Source organism: Zeus faber (genome assembly GCF_960531495.2).
Source record: "Zeus faber genome assembly, chromosome: 5".
NCBI lineage: Eukaryota > Metazoa > Chordata > Actinopteri > Zeiformes > Zeidae > Zeus > Zeus faber.
The window spans coordinates 28,093,562-28,111,441 of NC_137192.1; the positions used below are offsets into that span (position 1 = coordinate 28,093,562).

At 47.3% G+C, this 17,880-nt stretch overlaps 1 protein-coding gene across 1 annotated transcript; it reads left to right on the forward strand.

Annotated features, from left to right (window-relative positions):
* Positions 1 to 812: 812 nt before the first annotated feature.
* Positions 813 to 17,641, forward strand: kiaa1328 (KIAA1328 ortholog; the record flags this gene model as incomplete). The annotated part of the gene is made up of 10 exons (XM_080001101.1): positions 813 to 1,050; positions 1,593 to 1,693; positions 1,889 to 2,004; positions 7,055 to 7,164; positions 8,046 to 8,362; positions 9,097 to 9,315; positions 9,443 to 9,520; positions 10,323 to 10,405; positions 10,647 to 10,755; positions 17,404 to 17,641. The coding sequence occupies exons 1-10, from the start codon at positions 1,015 to 1,017 to the stop codon at positions 17,639 to 17,641; spliced, it is 1,407 nt and encodes a 468-aa protein (XP_079857227.1). The 5' UTR covers positions 813 to 1,014.
* Positions 17,642 to 17,880: the final 239 nt, after the last annotated feature.

Below are 17,880 nucleotides of genomic sequence, written 5' to 3' on the forward strand. Positions count from 1 at the left end.
CCCTGGGAGTGGCGGTTGTTTCAATATGGCGGCGGCGCAAACAGGGAGGCGGGCGTCCGGCATTTTTTGGATAAACGGTGGTATCCTTTTGTGTTGTTGGATCTCCATTAACAATAAGTTAATTTCTACCGTACAGGTATGTGACGTTGGCTAGAGATACGAGTCATGGTGGGCGCTGGGTCACGTGGCCGTACGAGCGGTAAACTTCTTTCCCCAAACGGGGAGCTCGGGCCGGGTCACGACGCCTGTGACGTCTGGGGCTTTGGCTTGGAGTCATGTTGTTCAGTGATGTCGTTTTGCAGTAAAGTAATGCGGTTTTCTGAACTACATAACTATAGTTGTAATACCCAGTTTCTATATTTGAGATGCAACCACGAGCTATATGCACAGCATCCACATTACTGTTATTATTGCCAAAATATTGGAAATATAATTGATCGCCGTTTGTAATGTGGCGGAACAAGAAATTACATTTCCAATGAAAATAGCAAGTCATCACCAAAAAAAAAAAAAGTTTTGTCACATTATTCATATTGAGCTTGTCAAGAAATATTGTGATGTCCGGTTTTGACTACAGTGAAGTGGTATGATCCCACAGTTTTCCATGTTTTCTTTGAGCTCTTCACGCAGCATCCGACGAAGAGCAGCCCATGGCGTTCGCTCCGGGTGAGTCTCACAGCGTGATGTCGGTTCGTCACGTTGTCTTACTGCTGTTCCCTCACACACAGCTTCACCACTTCAGTTCCACCCGCGGCTCGTCCGCCGTCGTCGCCCTGCTCACCCTCCCCACAATCTCTTCCAGGGTCGGGCAGAGAAAAACGGCTCCAGGCCCATTTTAGGTGCGGAACGGGCAGCTCCAGCAGTGCAAGCGAGAGGCGGATAGAGAGCAAACGGTTCAGAAGCACCAAGGCTCCGCCCAGCAAGGGTGGGGTGACGCAGGCCGAGCTGCAGTGCGGTCCTCCTCGCCATTATACCGCTGGAAGAGAGCTCCTCTACCCAAATGCTACCCGAGCCATGGATTACACCTCCGCCACCTGTAACGTGCCACAGGTATAACCGGGGGTTACTACCAAGTCCTTGAGGTGCTTGAATTTTGTCCTCAGAAATGGAAGTACTGGCATATCTTGAAAATAGTCCCCTTTGTGCTGGAGTGCTTGAAAAGTCCTTGAAAAAAAAACAAAAAAAAAACACCACAACTGAAAATGTCCAACAAACCGCTATTACGACATGGATGATGCCAGGGAAGTTTAAATTGAATCCAGCATGGTTGGAAATTGACACGTAATACTAGATGACAATGGGATTAATAATATATATACTAATATAAATAATAAACAATGAGACTAAGATTATATTTTAATGAATAAACATCACATTGAAAATGGATTCTATTGGTTTTGAAGAAAAGATTGTCCTTAAAAAAAGTACTTGAAAGTCCTTGAATTACTTTTTGTAAAGCCAGAATGAACCCTGTATACCCTCTCGATGGTTTTGAGCATTTGTTGTGTCTACATTGAAAAATGTGTGGGGCAGGACTGATGAAGCCGTCGATCGGTATTTTTGAAATCTGCTTTACCGTCGTCTTCTCCAAGAAAATCTCCGAGAGCAAAACAACTAAAAGCCAGGCGTCTTTGAAGGACCTGTGCCCAGAGGACAAACAGCGCATTGCTAACCTCATCGAAGAGCTTGCCAGGTAAGGTGCTTAACTACGCTAACACTCGTTCAAGTCGGTCAGTGTTGGAGTATTGACGGGAAGTGGAATTTTGACCATGTGTAAAAATGGACAATATCTGCCTTTTATATGATAACAATGTTGTTGTTTTTTTATTAATGTTTCTTCCATGGAAAGGCCTCCTCCAACACCTCTGTCTGTGATTTGTTTTGGTAGAGTGAGTGAGGAGAAAGAGGAGTCGGTCCAGCGTCTGAGGGACGAGCAGGAAACATTTGAACGCAACATCCAGCAGCTGGAGCAACGAAATCTGCTCATCATACAGGAGAGGGGGAGTATCCTCTGCATAATGAATGAACCCACACAACAAGAGCGCACCGTGTGGGTTTAAAAAAAAAAAAAAAAATGTTGACAGTGCATTTTTAGCCAGGGTGACTTCCCGTTTCATTTTGGGTGGGGCGATGTGGCCGAAATATCACCATGATATTGCCGTTTCTTTTTACAGCATAATAGTATGCGACTGTATTTGAATTTTGAGCACAATACACATTACACAATTTCTCCTTTTCAGTTTTGTTCTCAGAATACATTTTTGTGGGCAGTGCCTCATGATACTGCTGCGACGTTCCATTCAACTTTGCTCACCATTTAACGTTAAACAGGGGATATTTAAATTTGTAGTCAGGTACACATAGGTGTGTTTGCAGAGGCCTGGCCCTCTGAGCCTGTCCTCAGACCAGCCTGCGGAGGGCACTGTTGACTAAGGTGAGACGTTCCAGCCCTTTGGCTTCAGAAGATGGAGAACTTGGGCAGCTTTATTTGAATTTCTCCCTCAACATGTCTGCTTAAGCTGTTCTCTGCTTCTCTATGGATTTGTGGGGTATTGGTTTGGTGGCGCCACAGGAAAAAGAGAAAACAACTTCTGACGTCACATATTTTTTGTGTGCTTTGGTGTAGAATTACATTACATTTAGCAGACGCTTTTATCCAAAGCGACTTAGAATTATTCAAACACCGACGGACGCAGCCATCAGGAGCAATGAGGGGTTAAGTGTCTTGCTCAAGGACACTACAGCGTGCTAGCAGGAAGAGCCTGGGATCGAACCAGCAACCTTTAGATTACTAGATGACCAGCTCTACCTCCTGAGCTAGAAATGACCATTTCACCACATGTATCGCATTCAGTGCATGGAATTGTTGTCGTTTAGCTTTCTTTCCTTCTCCAGGCAATTTACCTTCTGCCCTGTTAACGACTTCACGCAGGTCAAACCGGAACATGGCCAGCAGTCAGTGTAGGTCGGGGAAAAAAACTGCAAAATATGAAGAGTAATTGACCCGGCTGGTAATTGCACTATTGGCAACGGCAGCGGGGAAAATTAGGAAAGCACAACTCAATTAAAGGCACTTTGGCTCGGAGACTTGGCATTTACACCAAACTTCTAAACTCTATTAAAAAAAGCCAAGGTATCTGCAGGTCATTTAAAAAGTCTGAAAGAGTATTAAATCACCCAGCAAAAATGAAGGCCTCAAATTGTGTTAACAGGCTGTAATTTGATTTAAAAGGGTATTAAATTGTTTGCTTATAATAAAAAAACTAAATGTGAATACATGTGTTTGTTTATAATAGCGACATGGAGGATTTTACCAGTCCCTTGGGGGGGGTCAAAATATACACAATTTTATTGCATTTTTGGCTTAGAACTAATTAGATTTTAACATTCTTTGCACCACAATGAGCATAAAACAAGCTACTCCGCCACTATTTTTATTTTGCTCATTATAGTACATATTCAATGTAGAGGATTATTGTGTGTATTCTTATGATACATAATTGGTCATAAATTTAGCTTAAAAACTAGCATTAAAGGGTCTTAAAGTCTTAAATTTAATTTGCTGATATCTGCACGTACCCCGAAGAGAGGGAGGGGGGAAAAAAAGCATTTAGATCAGAACGCCACAGGGGAATAAACGTCTTTTTAAAGATGCGCAACGTGCGTCATGGAAGCTCGTCTTGTCAGGCAGAAGGTTCCAGCACCTCCGTGAAAGGTTGAGGAGACACCAAAGGTAAACGTACGGAAGGAGGATCCTGTCTGTTCTGATTCCATTAGCTGCCGACTTATCTTATCCAACAAAGGTTCAGGGTTATCAGAGGTAGTGAGGATGCCGGCTTGGATTTTAGCCCCAAGCCGCCTGCGATGGGAGGGGAAATACTTGAGATGTTTTGTGTGTTGGGTGACATTTTGAAGCTGCCTGGCATTCAGGATGTTATGTTGGACTTTAAAGAGAAGCAATTTCTTTTGTGCTGTAAGGCACTTAGGCTTGTATGGAGGTGAACACGGCCACGATATCCAGACCTTTCAAACCACCGTTGCGGCGATGGCTAATGACATTGATTTGGTTCAAATGAACTTGGAAGTAATTTATTTTTTGGAAGCTTTGCAGGGTTGTTGGATCAGAGGTAGGGGTAAGACCATAAGAATATCGCTAACACCTGCGTACAACAAATACATTCCCTTTTTACTCATTTTTTAGCTGATGGAACAACAATATTATCCCCTGTTCTGTATAAAGTCCTTTTTTTACTTTCCAGTTTTAGGCTCAGTAGACCAAAATTAGAACTTTTTTTTTGAAAGATTTTAATCCCATTTCTAAAGTCCCTTGGCTGACTCTTGTTAATTAGATTATTCACCAGTGATAACTGTTGACATCACAACTGCTGCTTCCTGGGCTCACCAAATATTGAAATTTATTTTAGCAACATTTATTTTACTTTGAGTTGGGGCAATTGAATCCTTGTTTAAATCAATCTTTGGTCAGAATCAGATTGTCATTTACTTTTGTAAATGACCACGTCCTCCTCAATATTAAGTCCAACTCCTCTTTCATCACTTTACCCATCATGGCTGCCACGCATACGGACGCACACATTCACACCGGCTCTCCATTCACCTTTCTCTCTGGTTCCTGCTCAGGCTCAGTTGGCTTGGCACAGTGTGCTAAAGCAGGCTTTCAAATATTTCCCCCCTCCTGTGCAAATTTGTTCCACCTTGAGGTAGATTTCATTATTTCATTTGGGTCTTGGCCTGACAGAGGGAGTGAATCATTTTGACAGGCCCTGTCTGGAGCCTCTTCAGTACAAGCCCTTGATTCTGTGTATTTTTGGAGGTGTGTGTGTGTGTGTGGGCGTGCGTGTGCCCGTGCGCGTGCATGGAGGTGTGTAAGTCAACGCTCGTGCTTTGCCGCTGTGATGTAAGCTCGGGGCTCGCCGAGTGCTTTGCCCCGATTGGCTGGCCTCCAAGGCTTGGGAAGAAGCATGTTTAGCGTAGCGGAGAGGTGGAATCTTATCAGTGTTGCTCCACTCGGTCCAGATTACCTTGCGCTCGCTGTCCAGGGACCGCGTCAGCCCGTCAACACATTTGCCCGTTACCTTGGTCCACGGCGCTGGGATGCTGCGGTGCTGCAATCCTGTTGGCAGCGCAGACGGACTTTGTGCACCTGGACAGCTCAGCCAGTGGCAGACATCACACTGCACCCAATTTTTATTTTTATTTTTATTAGTCTTGTCTTCCCCAGTTAATTTCACTGCCATACCTTGCACATTCGTGTCTCCTGGAAGTCCTGCTTGTTTTGGATATGAACCGCAGTAATGATGAGGCGCGGCGGCTGTTTCTTCGCAACAGACAGTATCTTGGTGGCAGACGAGCTGTAGTAATAGGAACGTAATCCAGTATCTCCCCCGCAACGCTCCTTCATTCTGCATAAATAGAAGTGGTAGCACGGGTTTACACCATGCAACGTCCTTGTGATGTCCTTCCTCTTTTATATAGAACTACTCCCGCCGACACTTATCAGTGTAGCGGTAGACGTGTCTCAGCAAGATGGAGGTTTCAATCAAAGTGCACCCCCCACCCACCCATGTTTATGAAAGCTGCTGCGCTGCAGTTGTCATTGTCAGTCTTTAAATTCAAGCCCATCCACACTCTCCTTCTCAGCCTCCCTGTTTCATTTCCGAAACCTGATTGAAGTCAACTGGCACCAAAGTGTTTTCTTATGGAGCGTCGCGCTGTTCCATCAATAAAGCTGTACTTTGAACTTTGATCTGCCCTTAAAATGGACTCCCCCTCCGCCCTCCTTTTTTATTTTTTATTTTTTTTTGTAAAGCAATGTTGGAAATTCTTATCAGCTGGGAGAGCAAGGCTAACATCGTAAAAAGATATGGTCCGCAGGAACACACTTTATGGTCAGCTGTGTGTGTGTGTGTGTGTGTGTGTGTGTGTGTGTGTGTGTGTGTGTGTGTGTGTGTGTGTGTGTGTGTGTGTGTGTGTGTGTGTGTGTGTGGGCTGTTTCATTACTGGTGGGAGAAAAGGTGTCGGGAGAGCGTGTGTGTGTTTGTGAGTTGTTTCATTGAACTTATGTGTGTCTCAGATTTCTATTCTTGTGGTTATTATCGGTGTATGTGTTGGTGTGGTGCGGCTCTGCCACTGTCATTAGTGGGCTCCCGAGGCGCAGCGGTGGTTCGGCTCCAGATTAGTTTTCTCCTGTCTGCCAGCTCTGTGTCTGGCAGGCTGCCTGGCACGGCGCTGCCCGGCCCAGCTCCACGCAGCTTGGCTCGACCCAGATGGCGAAAGCTTCGTGCCACAACAACAACTTTGATTTTGTTGGCGGCTTTTTCGCTCTCTGCTTTCTACTTTGCTTCTCTCTCTGTATTACTCGGCTGACGTGCAGTTTATAGCAGACACGAGGAGTGAATTCTAATTTGTCAGCCTGGTCTCAGTGGTTTCTTTCTGTAATTTATGAGAACAGAGATTAACAGTGTCTTTTGAACATGCTGCCTTCATGTCACTAAGTCACTTTTTTATTTCTCTAAACTGTTAAAGTGATATAGGCATGGTTTTTAGTTGATATAACCCATTCATTGCTTGCTTTACACATAATGTGGACCACAGCTCAGATCAAAATGAATGTCCAGCTGACAACTATGATATAATTTTGTTGAAGTTAGTTCATTTAGCCTTATTTTCTGTTTGTTAAAGCAAGGCGCTTCCACCTTTTCCAATGGAATTCAAATGTTTACAGGTGAAAACTTTTGTTAGGTTGGACTTTCAGCATTTAAAGGGTGGTATTGCTTTACATGATAAAAAGTGCATGTGTGTTACCGTACACTCCTGTGATTCCCGGTTTTAAACATGATAGATGGTTCTTTAAGCATTTGTACCGTGAGCATGTTGTTATTGTATAACAACATTTCAATACTTGAAAACAAAGCTACTCTGCTCCATCTGAAATGAAATCTCAGAATATCCTCTTTTTTTCATGTGGGAAAAAGTTTTGTGTGTCATCTAGTTGTTGTCTCCCAGTTTTACTCCTTAACGCTTGTCACTCCAGGCCTCCAGCAGCAGTACAGGGAGTGTCAGGAGCTGCTGGGGCTTTACCAACAATACCTTTCTCAGCAGCAGCAGAAGCTCAACCAGTCGATCAGCCAGCTTCACAGCGAGGTACGGCTGTGTGTGTGTGTGTGTGTGTGTGTGTGTGTGTGTGTGTGTGTGTGTGTGTGTGTGTGTGTGTGTGTGTGTGTGTGTGTGTGTGTGTGTGTGTGTGTGTGTGTGTGTGTGTGTGTGTGTGTGTGTGTGTGTGAGAACTTGAATGACTGTCACTGACTTCAGTTGTTCGTGTTTATCACGTAGAGGGCGGAGAGAGCATTAATATGCATGCGTCTGTGCACCCTAGTGAGCAATTTTCACATTTTCAAACAACAGCCCTGTTTACCATCCGTTACAATACGCTCCCTGCTGAGCCGCAGGAAAAACACATTTTCTCACCGCCGCGCAAATCGCCTCGACTATAAACACGAATATAAACTGGACTCCAGTCCAGCGGCCTGCTCTGACTGCTTAAACCCCAAACCCCTCTCTCTGTTTCTCCAGGGGACGGGAGCAGGGAGGCCTCAGTGGGCCAGGCCTCGTTAGGATAGATGGCTCGATCACCCCCGTCGTCCCGCCACGTGTCTGAGTAATGCGTGTTTGGCTGCTCTCCGACCCTGAGAGAATTAGTCACAGTGGCTTCTCTTGAATGTACGAGTGGCTTTCCTCCTTATGTTTATCGTAAAGAGTCCCTAACTCAGGCTCGCTTGCCGGTCGTGCTCAAATGAAAATCGCCCTCTTAATCCTCTGGCCATTGTCCAGTTTACAGCGTGGTAAAGGATGATTTGCATTTATGCTGCAATAATAGCAGTGGAGGCGCACTCGAGGGAGTTATTGAGCAGCGTCACGTTCCTGGCTGAAATGCTCATAAATTTATTAAAAGCTCGCTCTAATGGGCCTGAGCGCATCCATTGTCCCATTTTTTTTCTTCTCTCTGTCTTTCTCTCTCTCTCTAGGTGTCTGGAAGCAGGAAAGTTACCAGCAGAGAGGATCACTCCACGTCGGGTGGCTCCTACCCTAGCCCGTCACGGATGCAACGCCGGGCCGGAGAGGGAAAGGCCGACAGAGACCGCGCCTCATTCTCCACCATCACCCCGCCCGACTCCTCGTCCAGTGACTGCGAGCACGTTCCCGTCCAGGGGCGCGGTGAGAAGCGCCGTGTCCAGGGAGGAGGGCGGCCCGGGGGAAGTCACAACCTGGACAGTAGCCAGAGAAGGAAGCCACACAAAACGGACGAAGACCCCTGTGTACAGAATGGAAACCAGCGAAGCAGGTACGCAGCATGGTCCCAGGCACAATAATAACTACTGTTTTGTAATTGTTAGAGATGGGATGCTAGTTGAAATTGTTAGGTGGAGTAGATGGTGGTCTGGATGGCAAATTCACTTGTCCTGTTGAAACATAGTCATTTTTCCTCTAGATACTTACAAATCCCCAGAGGGCAGAATCACCTATCGCACATGGTTGGTGCCACCATAGAACAGAAACTGAAACCAGAGGTTGACCCGTTCACCCAAGACTGATGTGAAGTGGCAAGTAGCGAGGAGCAGCCATAGATTTCTATGAAAATGGACAGCAGTGAGATTGAGTTGCTTCATCAGAGTATTTAGTAGAAGTAGTTACTCTTACTCCATCAGCTCAGTTACTTCAGAAGAGTTTGCATTATTTATAATGACACAAATATATAAAAAAGAGACTAGAAGAAGCTAGAGCAAATGGTTCAAATTGTCCTACTTGAATGACTTGTTTTTGCACATTTTATGCCGAAGGAATCTTCTTCAGCCATAACTCATTGTTTCCATTGATTGTTTTGTTAAAAATATTGTGACTGTATTGAACCGTGAACCCTGTAACATGTCCTATCGAACTGTGAGCTGAATGTATCGATACACCGCAATACAAGCAGCCCAAAGTTAAGCTGGTTTGAGCAGTAGCTTAAACTTCAGAAATGAACTAAGTGATGAATATCAAACAAAACCAACACAAGGTGTGCTTTGTTGCACACAGGCTCCCCAACGAGGAGACCCTGGGGGCGGGCCCTCAGGCCGCCCTAATCGCCCCCCTGCTGGGTGACGAGGACTGGGAAGAGAAGAGGCACCGGCTGCTGCTGCAAAAGATGCAGCTGGAGGCGGAGAGGGAGCGGCTGCAGGTGCGACTTGCTGAGCAGGAGGAGCGGCTTGTCCGGCAGAGCCAGCAGCTCAGCCCGCCACGAATCGACCGCGGCAGGTGGGGTGCGGGGGCAGGTGGGGTGGGGGGCAGGCGCTCAACGACCGTCTTTGACTCGGATGGGAGTTTCCCCGTTTACCCAGGTCTCACTGACGTCTGGTGTTCTCCCTCTCGCCCACTCCGTCAGGTTTCAACAAACCGGCTCCATTGTCGGAAACGGCACTTCACAAACTGAAGGCCCTTCCAACAGCCATGGACATCCCAGGTGCAGCTGACAGCCACTTCAATTTCCAACTGAATCGATTTGTAAATTGTAATATTGATACTTTGGAAGGTCTGGACGTGATGCAACAATTTAAATACCACAATACTCACAATTTTATTGAAATATTTAATTTCTGTATTAGACTCAATTTGTTCCATGAAATATTTCATCATTTTTATTATATCTTTCCATCTTTCTGTCTGACAGACAGACAGACTGTCTGTCTGTGAGATAATGTCAATGTTAACTTTACGTTATTACCCTAGAAAGACCCTAGAGTGTCTTTAGTACTGACCTAGCAACAGCCGAGTTTACTTTTCCTCGGATTTCTCAACCTGAGGCACTGCACTGTCTTTGTGTGTAGACACACCTACATTATTATCTAAACTTCCATTTGTAAATGTAGATTTCAATTTTACGTTGAAGGTCAGAAATTCAACCGAAACAAACTGTTTTGTGTACTTGATGCCGACCCTATTCCTCCCTAATACCTACCTCTGCACTAAACATATACCTGCCTGCAAGACCTTATTTCATAGGAGAGAGATTTTTGCGTCCAAAATTCTGTCTTAAAATGATTCCATTTTTGTTTATAATAGTTTTAAATGGAAGCCTCTGATACCTGTTTAAGCACCAGTGGATTATCCTGATGATACAGTCGTGTGACATTGCTAAGCGATTATCTGGAAAAACATCAACAACCGTCCAGCAAATGAGAATCTGTTTGGCAGCCAGACCATAGTACACAAACAGGTGATATCTGGGTTGTTCTTCATGTGTTTCCTCTGTGGTTTCACAGCAGGCATGACGCCGCAGAGACGCGTGCCGTGGAGCGGCTCCCCCAAACACCAGCCGGCTCCCTTCAGAATGGTGCTGCTACCCACGGTAAGCTGGGAGCTCCTGTTTTTTCCCGGCTGCTCGGCGGAAGGCTCCACCCAAGGCTCTCACCGCGCTCCGTCCTCCTGAGAGTGTGGTTTCTCTGCGCGCTCCTTTGAGCGCTCGCATACGCGGGGGGGAGTTCTGGTGAGACGCTGCCGGTCCGAGCTTCCGAGCATGTCGTTATGCTTGCGTAGCTTTCAGGCCTCGTGCTCTTGTTTTGCGATGTTGAAACCCTCTCTCCCAGCAGAGATCTCGCAGCCTTCCAGACGAAACATGGCCACATTGCCTGTAAAGAGCCCCGCCGTCCTCTACAAGCCTGCGTCACCGCCTGTGATACCCAGAACCCCCGAGCAAAGGTAACACATCCACACGGAACAGCACAACGTTTAGCTTGTTTGGAGATAATATGATCCACGGGTTATTGACAGTTTAAAGTGGAAATCCATAACATTGCTTCCGTTGGCTGGATGACACTAAGTCCCAGATGGAAGTCCCAGAATTTCATTCGAAATCCATTCCTCAACATACGGGTTTGCCCTCGTTTTCGACAGCCACTTTTCTTTCCTTGAAAGTTTGCCGCCCTCTGATTTGCCGCGACATAAGAAATAATTATCGCCGCGGAGAAACTTCCAACAATCAAGAAAACTTTGAGGACAGCGAAGCCCGACGGATGAACTCAAAATAAAAACCATGACGCGAGCTGCGTGATAGAGGTTAAATGAGGCGTTTTTACTGGTCCAGCGAACTTTTTCAACTGTGAGGGGCTAAATGAAGCTTTTTCCTTGGCTAGCTAATGCTGCAGCCGGCCTGTCAGGAGACACGCTGCGTTCCATTAGTCGGCCTAGCAGGGACCGAGCAGCAGGTGTAATTGAACAGACTTCTGGATGCACACCCGAGTTCTCTCTCTCTCTCTCTCTCTCTCTCTCTCTCTCTCTTTCTCTCACTCTCTCTCTGTCTCTCTCTGTAATGAGACAGAAAAGGAGAGAGAAAGAGAGAGGGAGAGGGAGGGAGAAAGATGGTGGGAGCGTGCGTGACGGCGGGAGAGGGGTAAGAGCCTCTGATACGGCGGGAAGATGGAGGGAAGGGGGAGTCGGGGGCAGCCGGAGATGGATGGAGCCGTAACCGGTGAGAGCGATGGAGGACGGGGGAGGGGTGCGGAGGAGAGGAATGAATCACTGGGAGCAAGGCACCGGGGGCCCTCCAAGAAAACGGAAATAAATCCATTAGTGCCCGGCGCCCCCTTTTATTTGTAAAGGTAATTAATGTGACAGCGCGCGGCGGCCGTGCCCGCGCACACATTTATGTGCGGACACTCCTCTATCGATGTGCGCTTGTGAAGTAAAATCTAAATAAATCACAAACGGGCAAAGTCAGTTGTAAAAAGAAAATCTTTGCAAAGAGTGTCACCCCCCTCCCCCCAAATATTTTTGGTTATTTTGTTTGTTGTTATTTGGCCACAAGTGGAATGCTAATCTAGATTCCTTGTGTCAGTCAGATATTCCTGGTCCGCTTCCCCCCAGTGGACCTTGATAAAAGGCAGCTCTGCGACAGCTGCCTCCACCCACACAAACACACACTTTATTATTATTATTTTTTTAGTATCATTTAATTTGCATCATATGGGGGGGGATGGTAGCTCAGGAGGTAGAGCTGGTGGTCTAGTGATCTAAAGGTTGCTGGTTCGATCCCAGGCTCCTCCTGCAAGCATGCTGTAGTGTCCTTGAGCAAGACAATTAACCCCTAATTGCTCCTGATGGCTGCGTCCGTCGGTGTTTGAACAATTGTAAGTCGCTTTGGATAAAAGCGTCTGCTAAATGACTAAATGTAATGTAATGTAATATGATGTTCTTAAAATGCTATGGTAGTCACCGCCCCCCGCCCCCCCCCACCCCAAAAAATTCAGGGCAATTAACCGAACTCCACTGAATCCAGTGCTCTGTGACTCGCATGAAAATGGACAAGAAAAAAAAAAAAAGGTGGAGGGGTTGTATTTGGTCCCAATGCTCGTGCCTCATTCTTGTTTTTCTGTTCGAAACAAATAGAGGATGCAGCAGCACACCATCACACACGCATGCACGCACGCACACACACACACACACACCCTTGAAACCCCCAAACTAGACCAAACCAAACCACGGCAAACTGTGCTGCTTAGGTTAACAAGCACCGAGCAACACAAGCTCACGTTGGCACAATAAATATTTCATTTCAGTTTGTCCCGTGGGAATGGGCGCTTGCATTATTCACACAGAAAGATCTTGATATTTTAACTTTGTTTTTGAGGCTGTTTCACCGTGTGATCTGGGGGGGGGGGGGCGGGGTAGAGAGAAGTGAATCTTTTAAACCTCTCAAAATGACAGATGCCTGCGAAAAAACTAATTTCTGCGAAGGAGGCCAAGGAGATGCCTGAATCTACCTCTTTGTGTTCTGACAGGGTTCTTACTAGGCCCCTGAGGTGCTTGAAGTGCTTGAATTTTGTCCCTTCACAAATTTAAGTGCTGCAATATCTTAAAAATAGCCCCTTTTCTGCTGAAGTGCTTGAAAAGTTGTTGAAAAAAGCGTGATTTTTGTGTTATGTGATATTCCCCCTGGTTAAAACGTAACATAATACATCTCTTTCCAGAATAGCTTTAAGGACGTAGATAATGCCAGGGAAATGTAATGCAGCATGCTTGGAAAAAGACACTTATAATAGTAATGACAAGGACATTATTAATATCCAATCAGCCACAACATTGAAACCACCTGCTTAATATTATGTAGCTCCCCCTCATGCCACCAGAACAGCTGTGACCCGTGGAGGCATGTACTCCACAAGACCTCTGAAGGTGTCCTGTGGTATCTGGCACTTAGACGTTTGCAGCAGATCCTTCAAGTCCTGGAAGTTGTGAGACGGGGCCCCCCTGGATCAGGCTTGTTGTTCCAGCACATCCCACAGATTCTCCGTCGGATCTGACCCTAACCCCACCCATCAACATGATGTCGAAGAAAACATGATTCATCAGACCAGGCCACCTTCTTCCATTGCTCCATGGTCCAGTTCTGATGCTCATGTACCCATTGTAGGAGCTTTCAGGGGTGGACAGGGGTCAGCATGGACACTCTGAGCGCCCCCATACGCATCAAGCTGTGATGCAATGTGTGTTGTGACACCTTTCTATCATAGCACCATTCACTTTTTCACCTACAGTAGCTCTTCTGTGGGATCGAACCAGGCGGGCTCGACTTCACTCCCCACGAGCATCAATGAGCCTTGGGCGTCCGTGACCCTGTCGCCGGTTCATCGGTTGTCCTTCCTTGGACCACTTTTGGTAGGTACTAACCACTGCATCCCAGGAACACCCCACAAGACCTGTGGTTTTGGAGATGCTCCGACCCAGTCGTCCAGCATCACAATGTGCTCCTTGGCAAAGTGGCTCAGATCCTTACGCTGCTTCAACACATCAAATTCAACAACTGACTGTTCACTTGCTGCCTCATATAGAATATATACAGTATGATAATAATAATGTGTGTGTGTGTATGTGTATATATATATATTTATATAACTGTGTGTGTGTACTGTATATATATCCCACCCTTTGACAGATGCCATTGGAACCAAGATGATCAATGTTATATACTTCACCTGTCAGTGGTTTTAACATTGTGGCTGATCTGTGTGTATATATATGAATATATAATAGATATACTAACCTAAATAATAGACAATGAGACTAAGATTATATTAGATTTAAATTAATAAAGATCCCATTGAAAATTGATTTGCGTTTTGCGTGCGTCCTTAAAAATGGAAAAAAATAAAATAGCGCTTAAAGAAGTACTCGAACGTTGAGTTGAATTGAATTTCATTTTGTAATGCCAGAATTAACCCTGTTAACATTTTAAATTAATTGAAGGTGATCGTCCCTCGCTGGACCGACAAGCAGTCGGGTGGGGACCTGCTTCCTCAAACAAACCTGCGGCTTATTGACCCCGTCCTCCGTAGTGTTTTGTATCGGTGCCGCTCCCTGGACAAACGTAGAAACAAACAAACAAACAATTGACACACACACAAATTTCCATCCACAAGCTTGAAAACAAACCCCTCCGGCTGCCCCTCTCCTGCTGAGCCGAAAAGCGAAACGGATCGATTTTATTTATTTATTTATCCCCCCCCCCCCCCCCCCCCCTATTCCGTCACGAGGCAAGGTGTGTTCGCTGACCCCGATCATCTCCTGGAAACGAGCCCCCAATGACAATCAAAACCCCACCTGCTCCATCTGCATGTGCAGCTTGCTGAGCCAGGCTCCGGGGTCGGCGTGGAGCGACCTCCTTAATCCCTCCATGAATTCTGCGCTAGTTAGTAATAAGAGAGTTCCCGCCGGTCCAGCCCCCACACACACACACACACCGTCCCACTCACCATTGGGCGCCTGTTATTGATTGACTGCAAAATTGACATGCAGGATGTATATGCAGCGACCATTATAGGTTTTTTTATCTTACTGTTTGGACTGCAAATGAAAGGGGGTGCCGAGGTGAGACGGGCCTCCTTTAATGAAAGCAGGGAAGACGGTGGAGGTGGGTGGAGCTTCAGGGAGACCAAACACACAGCGCTGCATTAAGTGAATTGAGGATAGCGAGCAGGATAATTGCACACACACACACACACACACACACACACACACACACACTCCGCAGCACACACTCCGCTGCCGTACCTCGCTGTGAAGCTGGCTGATCGACTGGTTGAGCTTCTGCTGCTGCTGAGAAAGGTATTGTTGGTAAAGCCCCAGCAGCTCCTGACACTCCCTGTACTGCTGCTGGAGGCCTGGAGTGACAAGCGTTAAGGAGTAAAACTGGGAGATAACAACTAGATGACACACACTAGATGACACACAAAACTTTTTCCCACATTTCCCAAGTGTTTCCCAAGGGTTTTAAACCAACTTGACTATGTTCATTTATTTTGTGTTATTTATTTAATTTTATTTTATTTTTTTCAGCCCTTTCCACCAGCACTCAAGCTCAATTAGTCGTGTTGAGGAGTCAGTGAAGTTATTAATTTGGGTGTGGCATGAAGGTGTGTGTGTGTGTGTGTGTGTGTGTGTGTGTGTGTGTGTGTGTGTGTGTGTGTGTGTGTGTGTGTGTGTGTGTGTGTGTGTGTGTGTGTGTGTGTGTGTGTGTGTGTGTGTGTGTGTGTGTGTGTGCGCTGTTCCCCTCGAGTACCCCACCCCCCCCCCCCCGGCAACTCGTACGCAGCACCCTTGACTTAATGCGGACATGGCGGCTCTCCCTCTGAGGCAAAACACACACGAAACCCCCCCAAAGAACAAACCAAGACGGAGCGTTTTAAAAAATGACATAATGTGTTGTGTACCTGACAGTGTTTGTCCTTGCTGTGTTTACCCCCCTCAAACGGATTACCCAGCAGTCCCTCTGGTGGTATCGGTATCAGGCAGGAAGCTGAGGCCGTGGAGAAAGTTCTCGTTGAAAATCTGTGAACGTTGTCTCTGGTCCCTGTGCAGTCGGTGCTACCGTAACCCTCCCTGCACCACGTCTATCTACACCACCCTCCCTGCGTTTCGCTGCCCCAGCCACACGCACACACACACACACACGCACACACACACACACACACACACGGCTGGTTATAGATTGTGACCGCCGGTAAGTGATGCATTATTCATTAGCACCGTGTCGTCCGTTGATGGATGGCTGTTTGAGAGCCCTGTCCGTTAAATAAATCAACAAATAAAAATGCAAATTCTCACATTTCGAGAGCGGGAGCCCGGCCAAAGACCCTCCCCCCACAGCCCCCGTCCTGCCTCCTTTTCTCTTCACCCAGCGGCCCTCCCTTCCACCCCCCCACCCCCTCCCGTGCACACGCTCCACTCAAACTGTTATTGACAGGCAGAAGGACGGCAAATGAGGAAGACGGATTCTCTTGCTTTAGCCCCCGCGTCTGTTTTCAGCAGCCCCCGCCCCCGACGCACATACATTAATTAACGTTGGAAGATGTACGCCACGCTTAGCCCCCCCCCACCCCCTTAAAGCCGTTGTGTTTACAGTGCGATGCGGCGGTGCAGCAGAGATGTATGGAGGTGTATCTGTGGAACCCCACCAACACGTCTTTCTCCTGACCACCCGTACGCCAACAAGCACACAACCGCGCCACGCAGCTCGCCACGGCCGGCATCGCGCCACGCAGCTCGCCACGCAGCTCGCCACGCAGCTCGCCACGCAGCTCGCTACGCAGCTTGCCACGCAACAGCTCACCACGGCCGGCATCGCGCCACGCAGCTCACCACGCAGCTCGCCACGCAGCTCGCCACGCAGCTCGCCACGCAACAGCTCACCACGGCCGGCATCGCGCCACGCAGCTCGCCACGCAGCTCGCCACGCAGCTCGCCACGCATCGCGCCACGGCCGGCATCGCGCCACGCAGCTCGGCACTCATTGCGCCACGCACCGCGCCACGGCACGCGGCCTCGGAGGGAGCCGCGGCGCGCCCATGCAAATCGATTCGGCTTAGAGCGAGCGGAGAATTATGTTGGCAACATCAGTGGAGCGTGCTTTAAAGAATTCATGTTTTGTATCTGGAATGCTCGGCGTTGGCCTGTGTATATACTGAATAATTTATTAAGCCGGCCAGACTGAGGGATTGAATCTCTATTAGCTTAATCTCCCCCGTTTTGGTTTATTTATTTCTCCACACATTCCCTCATTTCTATTCCAGGGGAGAAGGCAACGTGCCCCCCCCCCACCCTCTGCACCTGTAAGGAGCCAAGCCGCTCCACCCGGCCCCCCACCGGGTTTGACTTGTTAACACGCTCGTTAGGGTTCAGGAGACACGGCGGCCAAAAACCTTTTGTCTACGCTTTGTTTGGAAAGGATTATTTTTTTTTATTGTTAATATTTTTTGGGCTTTTCCGTGTTTCAACAAGTAAAAGGTGATCAGCGGCTCCTTCCAGTCACGCATGGCGTTAAGCCCTCCCGTCTCCCCCTCCTATGTGGCGCAGGTTGGACTCGCCGCTGACGGAGCTGCTGGAGATCTTCAGCTGCAGCTCCGTGTCGGAGCGGTACAGGCCGCCCTATCCCATGGGCTCGATGCCGCAGCACATGGCCCTCAAGCCCGCCCTCGGTGGCCCCCCCACTGCCCGCCGAGTCCCGCCGCCCCCCCGGGAGCCTTTCCTCCAGAACTCGCTCCAGGACCTGGAGGAGAGCCAGCTCCTGGAGGAGATCTTCTTCATCTGCTGATTACCAGATATTCTTGGTATTGACATTCTTTATACTAAAGATTCTTTTTTTGTAACACTGTTGTTGGTATTCTGTTTGTTTTTGGATTGTATGATTTTTATTTTAATGCAATATTTTAATATAAATAAACTAATTGTACAAGTTGTTCTACCCAGAGTGAACATCATTGGAGTAGTGTGATTCAACATCAGAAAACATCACTCAGGACAAAATGTTTTTTTGTTTTTTTTGTTTTTTTT